The sequence below is a fragment of the Oncorhynchus gorbuscha genome, linkage group LG16 (genome assembly GCF_021184085.1).
Source record: "Oncorhynchus gorbuscha isolate QuinsamMale2020 ecotype Even-year linkage group LG16, OgorEven_v1.0, whole genome shotgun sequence".
NCBI classification, from domain to species: Eukaryota; Metazoa; Chordata; class Actinopteri; order Salmoniformes; family Salmonidae; genus Oncorhynchus; species Oncorhynchus gorbuscha.
Window position 1 is genome coordinate 12,449,962 of NC_060188.1, and position 15,149 is coordinate 12,465,110.

Below are 15,149 nucleotides of genomic sequence, written 5' to 3' on the forward strand. Positions count from 1 at the left end.
GCTCTTTTGAAACTTCTTTGGTAATCCGTATGCATAATATAACTAAGCAAAGAAGTTCAAAACTGAAGGTACGAGGATAATTAAATAATACATTTTTCGGTGTCAATGTCCTGCAAGTTATACTATGTGGAATGGGTATCTCTAAGGCCACATCTGATACATTGATCCGTAGATTCGCAACAAGTAGTAATAGACAAGAGAAGGCACATACGAATCGTTTTTTTAATCTTATAACTACCTGTGTGTAGTAGGCACATCCAACAGAAAAAAATGTAATGTATTTTTAGTCGGTGACGTTTGTATTTTGACTGAGTTGACTGTTCCCTTTATTTTCGTGGATCTGGATGGATTGTGAGGAAAGTGCTGACTTCGAATGACGAAATGTATTCGCAGAGACTGATGGAGTGCAGGCGAGGCTTTCAGGTTTGTTTCGCGATGGCCGCTCGTTTAACATTATTTTGTTTTAGGACATAAACAAATATTTCGTAAAATATTACGCTTTGTATGGTAACTACACAGCACCGGGAACGTATCGACATTGTTATAACTGAGCTATTGTGCCCACTGGCAAAAACGGAGTTATCTTTTCAGTTTGGTACTCAGTGTTTTTCCCCGTTCGTCCTAGGCCTAGCTTCACTTGAGCAGCGGGTTGGTAGTTTCGGATGAAACGGGCAATCGGTTTGAAAGAGGCAGGTTCGGTTAGGCGAGTGAATGACGTTTAGCAAGCTAATTTAGGTCGATCTTTGCATCGTTGTACATAAATCATATTTTGAATAACCACTTTCAAATTTATGAAACTTAACTAGCTAGTTGGGATTTGAATAGCTAGCTAGGTAACAAGTTAACTTGCTAAATGAAACTGAGTATGGTAGCAGCTAACGCTAGCTACACATGCTAATCTAGTTTAGATATAGCTAGTTAGTCAAGGTGATCCGAAGTGTATAACGAACGTTACAATAAGCTACCATAGTTATCTAAATCATAACTATCGGATTGAAAATAGTGGAATCCTATCAAAACACAGCTAGCTAGCGTGTGACGTTGTCATTGTTTTGACAGCAGCACCAGGCTGGAGCGAGTTTACAGTATGCCAGAGGTAGGTTACCATGACAAGAACTGACGTTTGACGCTACATTGATGTGAGCTGTTTTATCAAAGAAGGTTTTTTAAAACTTGGTTTATTTAACCAAATACGAGTATAGCTATACTTGTATAGTTGTGTATACTTGTGCCTGTTATGAGGATACAACATTGTGTTAACGTTAGTGACAAAGCACTTAATTCAGTTGCATCTCCCACTTCACTCTTCCAGTTATAGCATGGATCCAGACAGTGAGCCGGATACACAACGAGCTCTCAGTTTGCAATGGAAGAGCTATAAGCTCGTCCAAGACCCAGCCATCCGGAGGGTTAACAACAAAATATACCGATACGATGGGGTGCATTTCAGTGTGCCGGTTGGTATTGTTTTTACATAACTGTTTTTATTTTGGAATAGGGTTGTTGTACATGTCCTGAATTGTAACATGAGCCTTTGACTTTTACTTGTCATCTCTCCAGGACTCGGGGTTCCCCCCAGTGGGAGATTTGCGGGACCCTCGACCTCGTAGAATCTGGTCCAGGCACACAGAGATGGCCCTGCCAGTGCCCAAGTTCAAAGTTAGAACCCTATCTAACTTGCTGACTCATCATACACTCACACCAGCCTCACTCTCTAAAAGCTGCACTGTAGCATGCTATCTCTAATTTCCTTATTTTGTTCCCAAAGCTGGATGAGTTCTACGTGGGTCCCATTCCCCTCAAAGAGGTGACCTTTGCTCGCCTCAATGACAACATCAAGGAACCCTTCCTGGCTGAGATGTGCGCAAAGTTTGGAGAGGTGGAGGAAATGGAGATATTGTTTCACCCAAAGACCCGTAAGCACCTGGGCCTGGCCCGCGTGCTCTTCACCAGCACCAGGGGGGCGAAGGACACGGTCAAACAGCTGCACAACACCTCCGTCATGGGTAACATCATTCATGCTCAGCTGGACATCAAAGGTATGACATGGATTCATGGCTTAATATCTGTGGTTTGATTTGATATATACATCTATTTTGTATAAAAATAACTTCTATTGCAATTACAATTGAGGTATAGAGGTGTTTTATGGAGACAATTGTTGTCACATTAGAATTTTGTTAAGATATTAGCTACATCCTTGTCTTATGGGTATGTTTGTGTGTATCTGCAGGCCAGCAGAGGCAGAAGTATTATGACCTGATAGTGAGTGGCTCCTACACACCCCAGACTGTGCCCACAGGAGGCAAGGCCCTGACAGAGCGGTTCCAGCCCCCAGCGCCAACACAACCAGACACGGTACACTCACCAAGGGCTCATCACAACCATCCTACTGACATTTTCATGGAGGATTTACCTTTATGGTCCATCATTCTTGAGAGGCTTTCATCATTTTCTACTGTGTAATGTTTTTTACTTTCTCTGTCTAATTCTCCCATCTTCCTGTTCCTCTCTGTCTGTGCAGTCGTCAGATATCAGGCGGAGACTGTCCTCTGAGATAGCTGGCCTGGCTGCGGGCTTGGCTGCAGGGGTACCGGCTCTCACCCCTGGGAGCACTACCCCCTGCTCTGTGGACACAGGTTTCAGTGAGCAACGTCTAGACACGACCCCCTCCTCCATGGGGGGGCCCTACACCCCAGGCTCCTCCGCTTCCTCGCAGGGAGGAGGAACGCCCTACACCCCTCGCTCTGTCTCACAGGACTCGGGCTACGCTGTTGCCAGGTCAGTATTGGGGAACAAACACCCTGCATAATAGCTCAGTTGTTTAATTTATCCAAAAATGTGTTTGTCATTCCAAAAAGGTATACACATTTCTCTTTATTAGGATAGTAATAGTCAATGTGGTAACTTGTGTTATATATAAACCCTCTATGAACCCTCTTTCTCCTTTTGTTTCTTAGACAAGTTGGATACAGTGCGGGCCCGTTGACCAGTGGCTACCCTCCCCAGGACATGCTTCCCTCCTCCTCCTGCTCCTCCTCTACTGTCTCCTCCTCAGTCGGGGCATACAAAGCTCCCCGGTACTCGGAGGACCCCCATGCACCTCCTCAAGACCCCTACCAAAGGTGTCGCCCCACATACCCCCCTACCGGCCCTTTCCGTCCTAACGAGCCCCCGCTCTACCCCACATACCCAAACGCTGGAGGGGCTGGACAGCACATGGCACACCACCCTGCAATGCCTCCCCCACCTCCTGCACCCCAGTACGAGCAGCCCCCTCTGGCAGACCGGGACAGAGAGAGGGACAGAGAGCGGGACAGGGACTCAGGAGGGCGGTACGGTGCCGGTGGGACTGGCTCTAGAAGGTCATCTTACCAGGAGGCCAACTCTTCCTCCAAGTATTCCCACCACTCGCATCACTCAGAGAGGGAGAGAGGCTACAGACGGGACAGCCTGGGCTCCAGAGAACACGGCAGACACCGTAACCACCACTCGCACAATCACAGCAGCAGCAGTAGTAGTAGTAGCAGCAGCCGGCGACGGAGCAGCCACGACCGAGACAGCAGGGAGAGGGACAGAGACAGTGACTACTCAAACAGCTCTGACCCTAGATTCAACTCCAACTCCCACCGCTCCTCCTCCAACAGTCTGTCCCCGCCTCCATCTGCCTACCCCTCCTACTCCTCCTCCAAAGACCAACCCCCTCCCCACAACCCCTCTGTCTCCTCCCGCCTAGAGCCCTCCTCAGTGTATCGTGCTCAGCCTAGTGGTGCTGGTTCTGGGGAGAGGGGGTCTGTGTCTGACAAGGACCCCCCGATCCCACCACACCCCTCTGCCGCCCCCTCCACCACCTCCCCTCCCCCCTGCCTCTGTGATAGCGGCGGCTGTAGCAGAGACGCTCAGTGCCCTTGACTTTGGCCAGGAGAGCCCAGTCAGAGAGGAGACGTGGACCAAGCCCAAACGTCGGCCCACCACCCCACCTCCCCCTCCTCAGCATCCCTCCACTCCTCCCTCTTCTCCACCCCACTCCTCCATCGCTTCCTCCTCCACTTCACCCTCCTCCACCTCCCTCCCACACCATCTCCCCTCGTCCACTTCCCTCTCCCCACCCCCCCCAGCGAGACTCCTCCTCCCCGGAGCCAGATTCCACCAATGAGAGCCTGCCATTTGTCTACCACAGCAGCAGCTTAGACTCTCGTATTGAGATGCTACTGAAAGAGCAGAAAGCTAAGTTCTCCTTCCTGCCCTCCGATGAAGATGAGGAAGAGGACAGAAAGGAAGAAAGGCAGAGAGAGAAGGTGGCAGGAGAGGGAGGAGCAGGGAAGGGAGGAGCAGCAGGCGAGGGCAGGAGCAATAAGCAGAGGGAGCAGGTTGGGGAGAAAGACAGGCGGAGGAGACAAGGAGGAGATGGTGGAGGCCAGCAGAGGAGGAAAGGAGAGAGGGATAGAGACGGCCGTAGAGGGAGGAAGCAGAGAACGGGGGAAGAGGGGAGGAAGAGTCCCACTGTGGTAGCACAAGCTACCCCCTCCTCCACCTTCTCTCCCCGCGTCCCCTCCACAGATGACCATACTAGTCTCCATGGAACAGGACCTCTACGGGAGGAGACAGCCCAACCTGAACCTATTGATCCAAGGACCAGACAAGGAGCACAGACACCCCCCTACAACGGAAAGAGTCAGGTAAGAACATCTTACTCTGTTAATGGAAATATTGTAGGAATCAGATTGTATGGAAACATTGGTGTATTGTTAGCAGGGATTGTCAGGTAATGCAAGAGTGTGGGGAAATTGTGAATTCTCTCTTTCCTTTCTGCAGTCATCCCCTCATTCCTCTGGGGAAGACATGGAGATCTCCGACGAGGATGAACACACCATTACAGCAGTGACCACCCACCACGCCACTCCTTCCTCCGTCTCTTCTCCATCTTCATCCCAGGCCCCCCCTGCCCTCCCAGACAGACCCCTCTGCCTCCCCCTCTGACCCCACACAGCACTTTGGCACGTCCATGCCTGCTCCACCCATCCCCTCTTACCCCCCTCACCTCCCTCCCCCGGGCTTTTCCCTGCAGCCCCCTCCACCCCCCTGCATCCCCCCACCGCTGGGCCACATGGAGCTGCACCCTGAGTACCCTCCTCACATGCCCCCACACATGTATGACTATGCCAGCAGTATGGAGCTAATGAACCAGTACAGTGGTGGAGCCCCCATGTCTTTCCAGATGCAGACTCAGATGCTGAGTCGGCTACACCAGCTGAGGATGTCCTCCTCTAATGGCACCGCTGCCCCTGGCGACGCCCCCCCTTCAGACTACTACCACTCCATGCCCCCTCCTCCACACTCCCACCACCCCTACATGGACCAAGAAGGGGGTGGCTATGAGCAGGATCAGCACTACATGCCCCCCCACATGCCCTACGCCTACCCTGGCCCCTCTCAGATGCCCCACCACCACGCCATCCCCCCTCCACACACGGGCTGGGCCCCGCATGTCTTACCCGAACACTACGCGTACCACACCCCTCCGCCCTATGGGACAATGCCTCCTGTGGGGGGAGAGGCCCAGTATGGGGCGGAGGGAGACCCCCCAAATGCCCCTGCTAACAGAGAACCCCCACGAGGCCACAGTGCAGCTGGTGCTGGCCACCCTCATCCAGGAGATGAAGAGCATCATGCAGAGGGACCTCAACCGCAAGATGGTGGAGAACATCGCCTTTGGAACCTTTGACGAGTGGTGGGAGCGCAAGGAGACCAAAGCCAAGGTAAGAGAGTGGAACAACATGTTCAGAAAGCACAGACAAAATGGCCTGTACTACATACCTGGTTTGAGGAGTTAGTGAGGTAACTTTGGTCAACCCTTCAACTTGGGATAACTGGTACCATGAAAGTGACTCACCCTTCAGCCAGGTACATTTCTATGGCAACGAATTTTTCAGAACTAACCTGCAGGTTAACTCAGGGCTAACTTCATTTATCCTGAATGAAGTGTCTGCCATGAGTTGAGGACCAAATAAATCAGATTCCCTCCCTCTCATCCAGATTCCCTCCCTCCATCATCCCCTTCATTTTATTAATCAATTTTTTTTTGTATGTTAAACATACATGTTAAAATACTTATCACATTACAATTAGTAATGACAGAATGCATTTGAAACTTGACGCACAATAAAACTTCTATCTGTAGGATTTGGGGAAAAGGGTGTTTGTGCATTGATAAGCACACCACAGATGGCATTAACACCATAGCCTGCTGAATTTGCAAAATAACCATTTCCTGCAATTTGATTTTGGGACAAATTAAAATGTGTCACTTCCTCCCCCATGGATTGATGTTTCAGTATTGTCTCGACGAGTTTGTTGTTCGATTATCCACGTGCGACATCCACGCGCAGTTACAAGCCTGCTAGAGTTAGCGACAGGCAGACAAGCAATATCCACCGTTGTATTACGGATTAAATCTGACCTGGAATGTGAAGCTAACTGAAGCTGGCTAGCTTCAGAAAACCCTGAGTATATATAGCTAGCGTTGTAGTATACCCATCTGGTCAATTTAAATGGGTTTCTGATTTCCGTTTTTCAAGTCGTACATGGTTTTCCTGTTATTGTTTTTTAAATCCATTATTTGATTTGCCGTGATACCCGTCCTCCCTCCCCAGCCGTTCCAGACCATGGTTCGGGGTGTGGCTGCAGTGAGGGACGAGGACAAGAAGGAGGAGAACAAGGCCAGCAGCAAGCCCCGGGAGCCCCTCATGTCTCTGGTGGACTGGGCCAAGAGTGGAGGAATGGAAGGCTTCTCACTGAGAGGGGCGCTACGACTACCATCATTCAAGGTAAACAAGTACACAGAGGCAACAGTTGGAACTCGGGAATTGTCCGTCACTGATGTACATACATTTTTGTACTGAGCATAGGAAATAGAGATGGATTAGTACTGTACATGTATAGACATTACACTAATACATGTTCATGAATAGATATTACTCCGATGTATCCATCCAGTCACTTAGGGATTTTTTTTCCACCATAACTTATCATGTTATTAACTGTCTGTGTTATTGTGTCCAGGTGAAGAGGAAAGAACCTCTGGAGCTAGCAGAGGTAGGAGAGATGAAGAGACCCAAGACACCGGCAGAGGATGACGACGAAGGTGAGCTTTTCATCAATGAACCCCTCCTTTGGGGATTTGTCACCGACCGTCTTTGTTTCCTATGTTGGCTCACCATCTCTCTCCTCCCCCCAGACTCGTACCATGACAAGGGTCTAGAGGGAAGAATGGCAGATGGGGAGGGCCACAGGGCTGAGAGGGACAGCAGGCGGAGGAAGAAGAAGACGAGAAGTCGTAAACCTTGGGACCTGGACAGCGAAGGAGAAGAGACTTCTGACGGTTCTTCTTCAGATAAGGTGTGTGTCTGCATGTGCAAGGGATAATTTAGCATGAAAATAATGTTTCTCCACATTGTAAAGTTTATCTGATCTCAAATTGAATAAATGGCTACAGAAATAATTATGCATGATTTTTCTAATCAGTTGATGATTTCCGCAAGCAGTACATACTGGCAGTGTTGTTGTATTTCCCCATAGTGCTGGCTAGATGGCAGCATTTCACTGTATGCCTCTTCATACTCTGCTGTACTTTGGCTTCATTGACTTGGATTGAACCTGAGACACTGTTGTATATTATCACAAACTGTCCTTCTGTTCCTCTCTGTAGGACGATGAGGAGGAGGGAAGTGACAAGGGGTCTGAAGGTAAATCTAGCATTCTTCATGTTATCCTTATTGAAGCCAATGTGCCCCCGTCACAGGTAGATAGATACCTTTTCCATCATGCGATCTTATCATCTCTCACTTCATCTCACTTCTTCAGATGAGGCCTTGAGTGCGGACAGCGATGATGAGAGCCTCTCCTCATCCACAGAGAGTTCTTCCTCCTCAACATCATCATCCTCCTCTTCCTCTGAAGACGAGGAGGAAGGAGAGCAGGCCGGCAGTGGACTGGACACCATGGATGAGTCTACGATGGACAGCACAACTCTGGACACAGAGAAGGGGGATGAACGGTACATTGAACAGTGTTCCTGTTTTTGAATATACCTGTATATAAGTATCCAAAATGTTTTCTATATATTTCCTATGGAAATGTCTTTATTGAAACTTGATTTGTTGCTCAATGTGTGTCTGGGTTGTAACTGACCATTCCACTTGTGCACTCCAGAGAAAAGTCTGCAGCTGCTGTTCCAAAAGCACCGCTCAGCGCCGAGATCAAAGCTGGTTAGTCACACATTTAGTTTCTCTGTTATGGATGTTCATTTCCATGGCAAGTGCCAATGTTGTTTTTCACCTGATTCATAATTCAAATATGTGCCCATATCTCAGAAATTGCTGCCAGCAAGAAGGATTCATCAACACTCAGCTCAAACGCTCGTCCACCAGCCCCCCGCCCCTCCTCCCCAATTGTCATTGTGCCTCCTCTCAAGAAGCGAAGGAAGACCGTCTCGTTCTCTACCGGGGAGAGCGACTACAAACCCCACCTTCCAACTGTCCCCTTGTCCCCACCTCCCTCCACTGCCTCTCCTCTCTTGTCCCACATGAAATCTCACCTTCCAGACTCCATTTTCATCACCTCCACACCTGGAACCACCCCATCCAAGACTCTCTCACTCCTCCCCTTTGCCTCCAAACCAGGCGAAGGCAATGCCCTCTCTCCCTCCCCTGTTCTCACTGTTCCCTTGCCTGTACGCCCCGAAGACTCAAAAAATAGCCCTGTCCCTCTGGTGTCCCCCCCAATCACCCCCACCAAGTCCCCCAACAAACGGGGGGCCTCCCCCAAATCCCCCGCTCCAGTGTGGGTGTGTCGCACCGTGCAGAACCTCCCTCTGGACCACGCCTCCATGGTCAAGATGGCCTTTGAGGAGGCCCCGCCCCCTGTCACAAAGGGCCGGGGCAGGGGACGCCCCAGGACTGTCAGCCTGTCGACCCCCACCCCTCCCCCCTCCTTCCACACCCTCAGAGAGGAGGAGGAGGAGGGACTGCTGACACTTGGTGAACAGCTGGGAGCATCCAGCCAGCTACAGCAGGGCTCGGTGCCTATGGTCGATCTGTCTGTCCTGGCTGATGTGGCCCTGAAGCTGGACCCAGACGCTGGAGACTCAGAAGAGACGGAGACGTCAGACGAGGCAGAGGAGCAGAAGATGGAGGAGGAGATGCTCCTCTCTCCCAAAGCCCTCCCCCTGGTTATGGACCCACATGGCCTGTCTGCCCTGCACGAACACAACTATTCCAAAGCCCCCTTCCACCTCATCCATGCCCAAAAGAGGAGTGTCTCCAAACAGGAGCCTGGGGTGCTCCTCCCTGCAGACTTCAACCATCACGCCATCTCTGGGGTGCTGGAAGCTCCTGAGGAGGTCATAGGGGAACCCCTGCCCTCTAGGGACGGACACCAGGCTGAGTACCTGTCTGGCATGGGGCTGCTGTGTGAGGATGGAGACATGGCCAAGGCCTCTGTGCTGACATCTCTCACCCCATCAGCCAAGAGGAAGGGAATGGCGGTGAGGGGCAGCGAACTGGAGGAGATGGGGAAAGAGAAGAACAAGAAGAGGAGGAGGAAAGATAAGGAAAATCTGGTGTTGCAGCAAACGAAAAAGCAGAAGGAACATCAGACCAAGAAACAGAAGAGGAAACTAGAGGTGTGAGGTTTTGTGGGTTTGTGCTTGAGTCAAGTGTCACAACTAAGAAGTGTTGAGCATGGTGTGTCAACAACATGTAAAGATAGGGGATTGCTCACCCACAGCTTACATTTACTGTAACTTTGTCATCTTAAAATGACATGCAAAGCAATGTCTTTCCTCAATTGCATAAAGTTTCACAGATTGACAGTTACATGGCCAAATTGTCATATATTAATAATGTCAAACAAATTACTAGTAAATTACAGTCTAATCTAGAAAGTCCCATCCTAGGGCATTGACCAGTGTTTAAGAACCTGTTACAGGCTAATTTTAGTTCCTGAGTTGACATCTCCCACTCTCTCCTTGTTCCTGTCCCTCTCCCTCTTTCTGTCCCCGGTTCCTGTCAGGAGGTGGACCTGGAGGAGGATGTGGACGTGGAGCAGCTGGAGCCGGGTGAGCTGTCTAACACGGAGGACGAGGAAGAGTGGGACGATGTGAGGAAGAGCGAGCGCCTCTTCCTCCAGGATGCCGGGTTGACTTCGTCGCAGCGTTGGCCCAAGCCCATCCCTGCCCCGGAGCCCGTCACGTTTGACCAGCGCAGCGAGTTTGAGCAGATGACCATCCTGTACGACATCTGGAACTCTGGTCTAGACATGGAGGACATGACGCTGCTGAAGACGACCTACGAGAAGCTGCTGCAGGACGACCACAGCACCGACTGGCTCAACGACACACACTGGGTCCACCACACTGATAACCTTTACTACTGGCAGGGCAGGGGGTTTGGAACGAGGGTTAGAAGCCCTGCTTGTGGTTTAGGATCTTCCATGTGTTGATGCCTCTTATGAACAGTTGAGCTGTGTTTTAAGTAATGTACCGGTATGTGGAAGTCAGTGGAGGCTTCTGAGAGGAGTACGGCTAATTATAATGGCTGGAGCGGCGCAAATAGAATGGCATCAATCACCTGGAAACCATGTGATTGATTGTATTTGATACCATTCCACTCCAGCCATTACCACAAGCCCATCCTCCCCAATTAAGGTGCCACCAACCTCCTGTGGTGGAAGTAGATGAAATGGTGTGTAATGATGCATGTGTATTTAGATGGACTGGTGTGTGTTCAACAGTAACTGTTGTTAGCCTTAACATATGGCCTGCACTTACCAACATCCCCAACCCGCGGCGTAAGAAGAAGAGTGCAGACGGGCAGCTGCGGGAGCACGTGACAGGCTGTGCCAGGAGCGAGGGCTACTACGCCATCAGCAGAAAGGAGAAGGATGTCTACCTGGATCTGGAACTGCCTGAGCAGGCCCTACTGGAGGCTGCCGACTACGACGCCTCGGTACGCACACCTCTCTTTACCATCTCTCTACTTTTTATACTATATATAGTCTCTGGCTTTTCATACAATGGTGTCATGTTGTTACCTGTCATAGGCTCTGTGGTCACAGGTTTTGTTCCAATAAGATTGATGACCTTTGGTCATTGAATACAGGGAAGTTGGTGAACAAGTAGTGTTTCTTATTTTAGCATATTTTCACAATGCTGTAGGAAGTCCCACAGAGTTTGTCATGCAGATGTATTCAACAGCTTTGCTGCGTTTGCTCGAGGCAATGAAAATGAACTCACTTAACACGATATTGGGCATTTAGGGCAAAGTGCCTGTCACCGTGTGTGTGTCACTGGCCCAATGTAACTCTCCTTCTGTCCTCCCCCTCAGGGCTCAAACCGGCTGCTGTCAGAGAGACGGTCGGAGCAGCGCCGCCTCCTCAGTGCCATAGGCATCCCTGCAGTCATGGACTCTGACCTGCTCAAACTCAATCAGCTCAAGGTACACAACAGCAGTCTAAAACTGTGTGTACCACGGATATTATGTAACTGCTGTGTTACCTCTGCTCTTCAACCACCATGTTATTTCCCATGAGTTTCATTCTGAGAACTCACTTCTGTTACTGTGTAATGAAGACCTTGACCCTTTAAACCCATGCCAGTGTGTTGAAAATGAGACTTTGATCCAGGACTATGGTGAAATCTAGAGCAAAGGCTGCTAGTGCATTCAATGAGTTGGTTATTTTAAGTTTTTATTTATTTATTTTACATTTATTTAACTAGGCAAGTCAGTTAAGAACAAATTCATATTTTCAATGACGGCCTAGGAACAGTGGGTTACTAGTCCAACGCTCTAACCACTAGGCTACCCTGCCGCCCAGTTGTGTTGTGCTGGGGGGGCAGGACTGAGTTTGTGAAACCCTGGACTAGAGTAACTAAATGATTATTGCACCACTATGGCACTAACTCTTGCTTCCTTCCTCAGTTCCGGAAGAAGAAGCTTCGATTTGGCCGCAGTAGGATCCATGAATGGGGCCTGTTCACCATGGAACCCATTGCTGCTGATGAGATGGTCATTGAGTATGTGGGCCAGAATATTAGACAGGTACTGGTCATTGTACTGCTTGAGGACTGTATGTGTCTAGGGCCATATTGTAGTCTGTACTTCATTCATCCATAGTGTGGTGTTATAGCAATAGACACATGGAAAACATTCGTGTTTGTCTTTCCTGGGTGTTCAGCTGGCATCATTGTTTGACTGTTTGTGCCCGTTTCTTTGCCAGATGGTGGCTGACAACAGAGAGAAGCGTTATGCCCAGCAGGGCATTGGGAGCAGCTACCTGTTCAGAGTGGACCACGACACCATCATTGATGCTACCAAGTTAGGCAACCTGGCACGCTTCATCAACCACTGCTGCACTGTGAGTCAGCCTATACCTGCACAAGCAAAACAATACAGGATATAACAATGGAGTGAAGCAACGTGAAGACTAAATAGAAATACACACATTTCCATCATAGATATTTAGTGACTCTCACACACAATGTTCACAGTAACATTGACTGGTAAAATCCTCTTAAACTCTTAATTAAGTTGTTTTGTTTTCTTTGAATTACCCATAACTGGTCTCTGTCCTCTTCCTTCCCCAGCCTAACTGCTATGCAAAGGTGATCACCATAGAATCCCAGAAGAAGATTGTGATCTACTCCAAGCAGGCCATTGGCATGAATGAAGAGATTACCTATGACTACAAGTTCCCTCTAGAGGAAAATAAGATTCCCTGTCTGTGTGGAACAGAGAACTGCCGTGGGACGCTCAACTAAGATACCACAGCATGACCACTCTCACACAGGTGTGGCAGTACCCCGTTTCAGTCCCTCCTGTCCCCGCACCACAACCCCTGACTATAACCAAGAACAAAGCCACACCCACCACCAACAGCCCCCCCTCCAGACCCCAAAGCCCACCTGCTCCTCCAGACTGTCAAACAGTTGTCTGTACCATATCCAGAAAACAGAGAGAGACATGCAACGTTTGCACTGTTCACATGCTTTAATTTACCTGGGGTTATGGTCTATTATCTTAGGGGCTGTGAGACTCTCCTTCCCAGGGGTGTGATTAATAATTGGGTCCCCTCTCCTGTACCCCCAAACCCCTGAAATGCAGCATTAGTCTCCGCTGTAGCAGGATTTAATAACTTAGGACCACCTGTTCCCGTTCGTTCAAGGGTGGACATTTTTTTCCCCTCTTCCAACAGCCTTTCCTTGGAATAGAGAATGCAACCATAACCTATCAGAACTGGTGTTGTGCGTCTTGTCTGCTTCCGCACAGATAGGGAGTGGACCGGAAGCTTCCGCTAACCCAAACCCTCTGCCCACACACACCAATCTGCACATAGACGCACAGGATTTACAAACATATTCAGGGTTTTAAAGGCGTTCGTTCGCAGTGTTAGTTACACACTCTAATCCATTGGGACTTATGCAAGATTTCCAAAAATGAAGATTGTTAGAGCTTTGTCATTTTATAGTATTGCATATTCTTATTACTATTCTTGTTCTGATTTCGTTGCGTGAGCTGTAGGTGGGTGCGTGACTCTCCCCTCACCAGTTTGTTTGGAGGAGAGACCATTGACTTAAATATTTGTTTTTCACCATGCTACATAAGAACAAATCATTTGTAGATCAAATAGTCTATGGCGTCACATCAGTTTATCTTCAAAGCTTAAGATGGCTGCTGAGTTTTAGTCTGCAGGTTTATCTCAATTTGGAATGCTTTGTTTGTTCCCTTTACGTTCCCCTTTCCCCATTGTGATGTTGTCCCTCCTCACTTTAGGAAGCAGAGAAAGGACCTGACCCATGTGTATCTGTGTGTGTGTATCTGTGTGTTTTAAGAGAATGTATTCTTACGAAAGAGAGTACGTTTTTATTCCTGTCGTGTGAATGTGCTCTCACTGTCAATTAGTAGTTTTGTGCTATTGAACAAGCTGCAAATGTCAGGTTGTCTGTGCTTTTTGTATGACATGGTCAAGGAACACTGTTTCTATGAAATCTCCCTTATTTGGCAAACCATTACAGACAAATCTGTTCAAAAAATGTTTTTAATTTAAATGTAACCTTCATTTAAGTAGGCAAGTCAGTTAAGAACACATTCTTATTTTCAATGATGGCCTACCCGGACTACGCTGGGCCAATTGTGCGCCACCCTATGGGACTCCCAATCACGGCCGGATGTGATACAGCCTGTAATCGAACCAGGGACTGTAGTGACGTCTCTAGCACTGAGATGCAGTGCCTTAGACTGCTGCGCCACTCGGGAGCCCAAACATAACCCATTGACCCCAGTACAAGTGTTGAGGTCTGTGTATGTTGGACTTTGTCATTTAGTGTGTGTTCTGAATGGTTTTAAAGGGTGAACTTATGTGTAGATCAGATCTGGTAAATCTAGTTTCTAGCTTGAGTTGCTCTCTCAAATCAAGCATTCGCTGTCCCAAGTTTTTAATCTCTGATTTAGATGTTTTAAATGTCACAAGGCCCCTCTGTGTTCTGTTCCTTCCACAGCAGAAAAGTTATCTATATTTCTTGTTGCAACAGGCGCTTTTCAGTAAAAACCAACCCTCTAACTTTAAAAATAAAAAGATAGAAAAAAAGTTCAGACAAAATGTACATATTGTAGTGGTGTTTGTTTCTCGTAGAAACACACTGGTTCCAGTCTGTAAATACGTTGTTCCTTTCCTACATCCCATGAGGAAAACTGTACATACCTTCCATTGTTCTTTTTTGTTTTTCCTTTTAATTTGATTTTAATATTATTTGCAATATTTCTCTTGTATTAATGCGTTGAAATCTTTTATTAATGGTGCATTAAAATATTTTTTAAAAAGTGAAAGCTTTGTTTTTTTAAAGCCTTGGTTGAGTGTCAGGATTTTCCCCTAGCCTCTGGGTTGTCTATAGGTGTTGTTATATTCACTCTGGCTATCTAATGAGATTTCAGAGCACTCTCGTCCAAGTGTGTCGGAGTGCAGAATAACTGAGGAATTTACGAAAGCGCAACAACGGTTGAATGTATCAGCAAAGAAGATAACGTTCCTAGAGAACGAGTTTAAGAAAATGCAATCCCAAATAATGAGCTGTGTGAGAATGGAGCTGAACTTCA

General features: G+C 48.3%; 1 protein-coding gene across 1 annotated transcript; it reads left to right on the forward strand.

The window, feature by feature from the left end:
• Window positions 1-350: 350 nt before the first annotated feature.
• On the forward strand, window positions 351-14,874 carry LOC123998987 (histone-lysine N-methyltransferase SETD1A-like). Its single transcript, XM_046304294.1, has 24 exons — window positions 351-423; window positions 1,313-1,457; window positions 1,561-1,659; window positions 1,769-2,039; window positions 2,234-2,358; window positions 2,525-2,781; window positions 2,961-3,904; window positions 4,561-4,679; window positions 4,816-4,881; window positions 4,955-5,168; window positions 5,257-5,759; window positions 6,654-6,827; window positions 7,063-7,144; window positions 7,238-7,398; window positions 7,709-7,745; window positions 7,864-8,056; window positions 8,212-8,267; window positions 8,373-9,682; window positions 10,072-10,417; window positions 10,825-11,006; window positions 11,385-11,495; window positions 11,979-12,098; window positions 12,277-12,414; window positions 12,644-14,874. Exons 2-24 carry the CDS (start codon window positions 1,320-1,322, stop codon window positions 12,815-12,817), a joined length of 5,820 nt encoding a protein of 1,939 aa, XP_046160250.1. The 5' UTR covers window positions 351-423; window positions 1,313-1,319; the 3' UTR covers window positions 12,818-14,874.
• Window positions 14,875-15,149: the final 275 nt, after the last annotated feature.

Bases quoted from the DNA above. Each gene is read 5' to 3' on its own strand.
- LOC123998987 (XM_046304294.1), top strand. From the start codon at position 1,320: ATGGATCCAGACAGTGAGCCGGATACACAACGAGCTCTCAGTTTGCAA. The intron at 1,660-1,768 runs GTTAGAACCCTA...TTGTTCCCAAAG, and splicing joins TGCCAGTGCCCAAGTTCAAA to CTGGATGAGTTCTACGTGGG. The intron at 7,399-7,708 runs GTGTGTGTCTGC...TCCTCTCTGTAG, and splicing joins ACGGTTCTTCTTCAGATAAG to GACGATGAGGAGGAGGGAAG.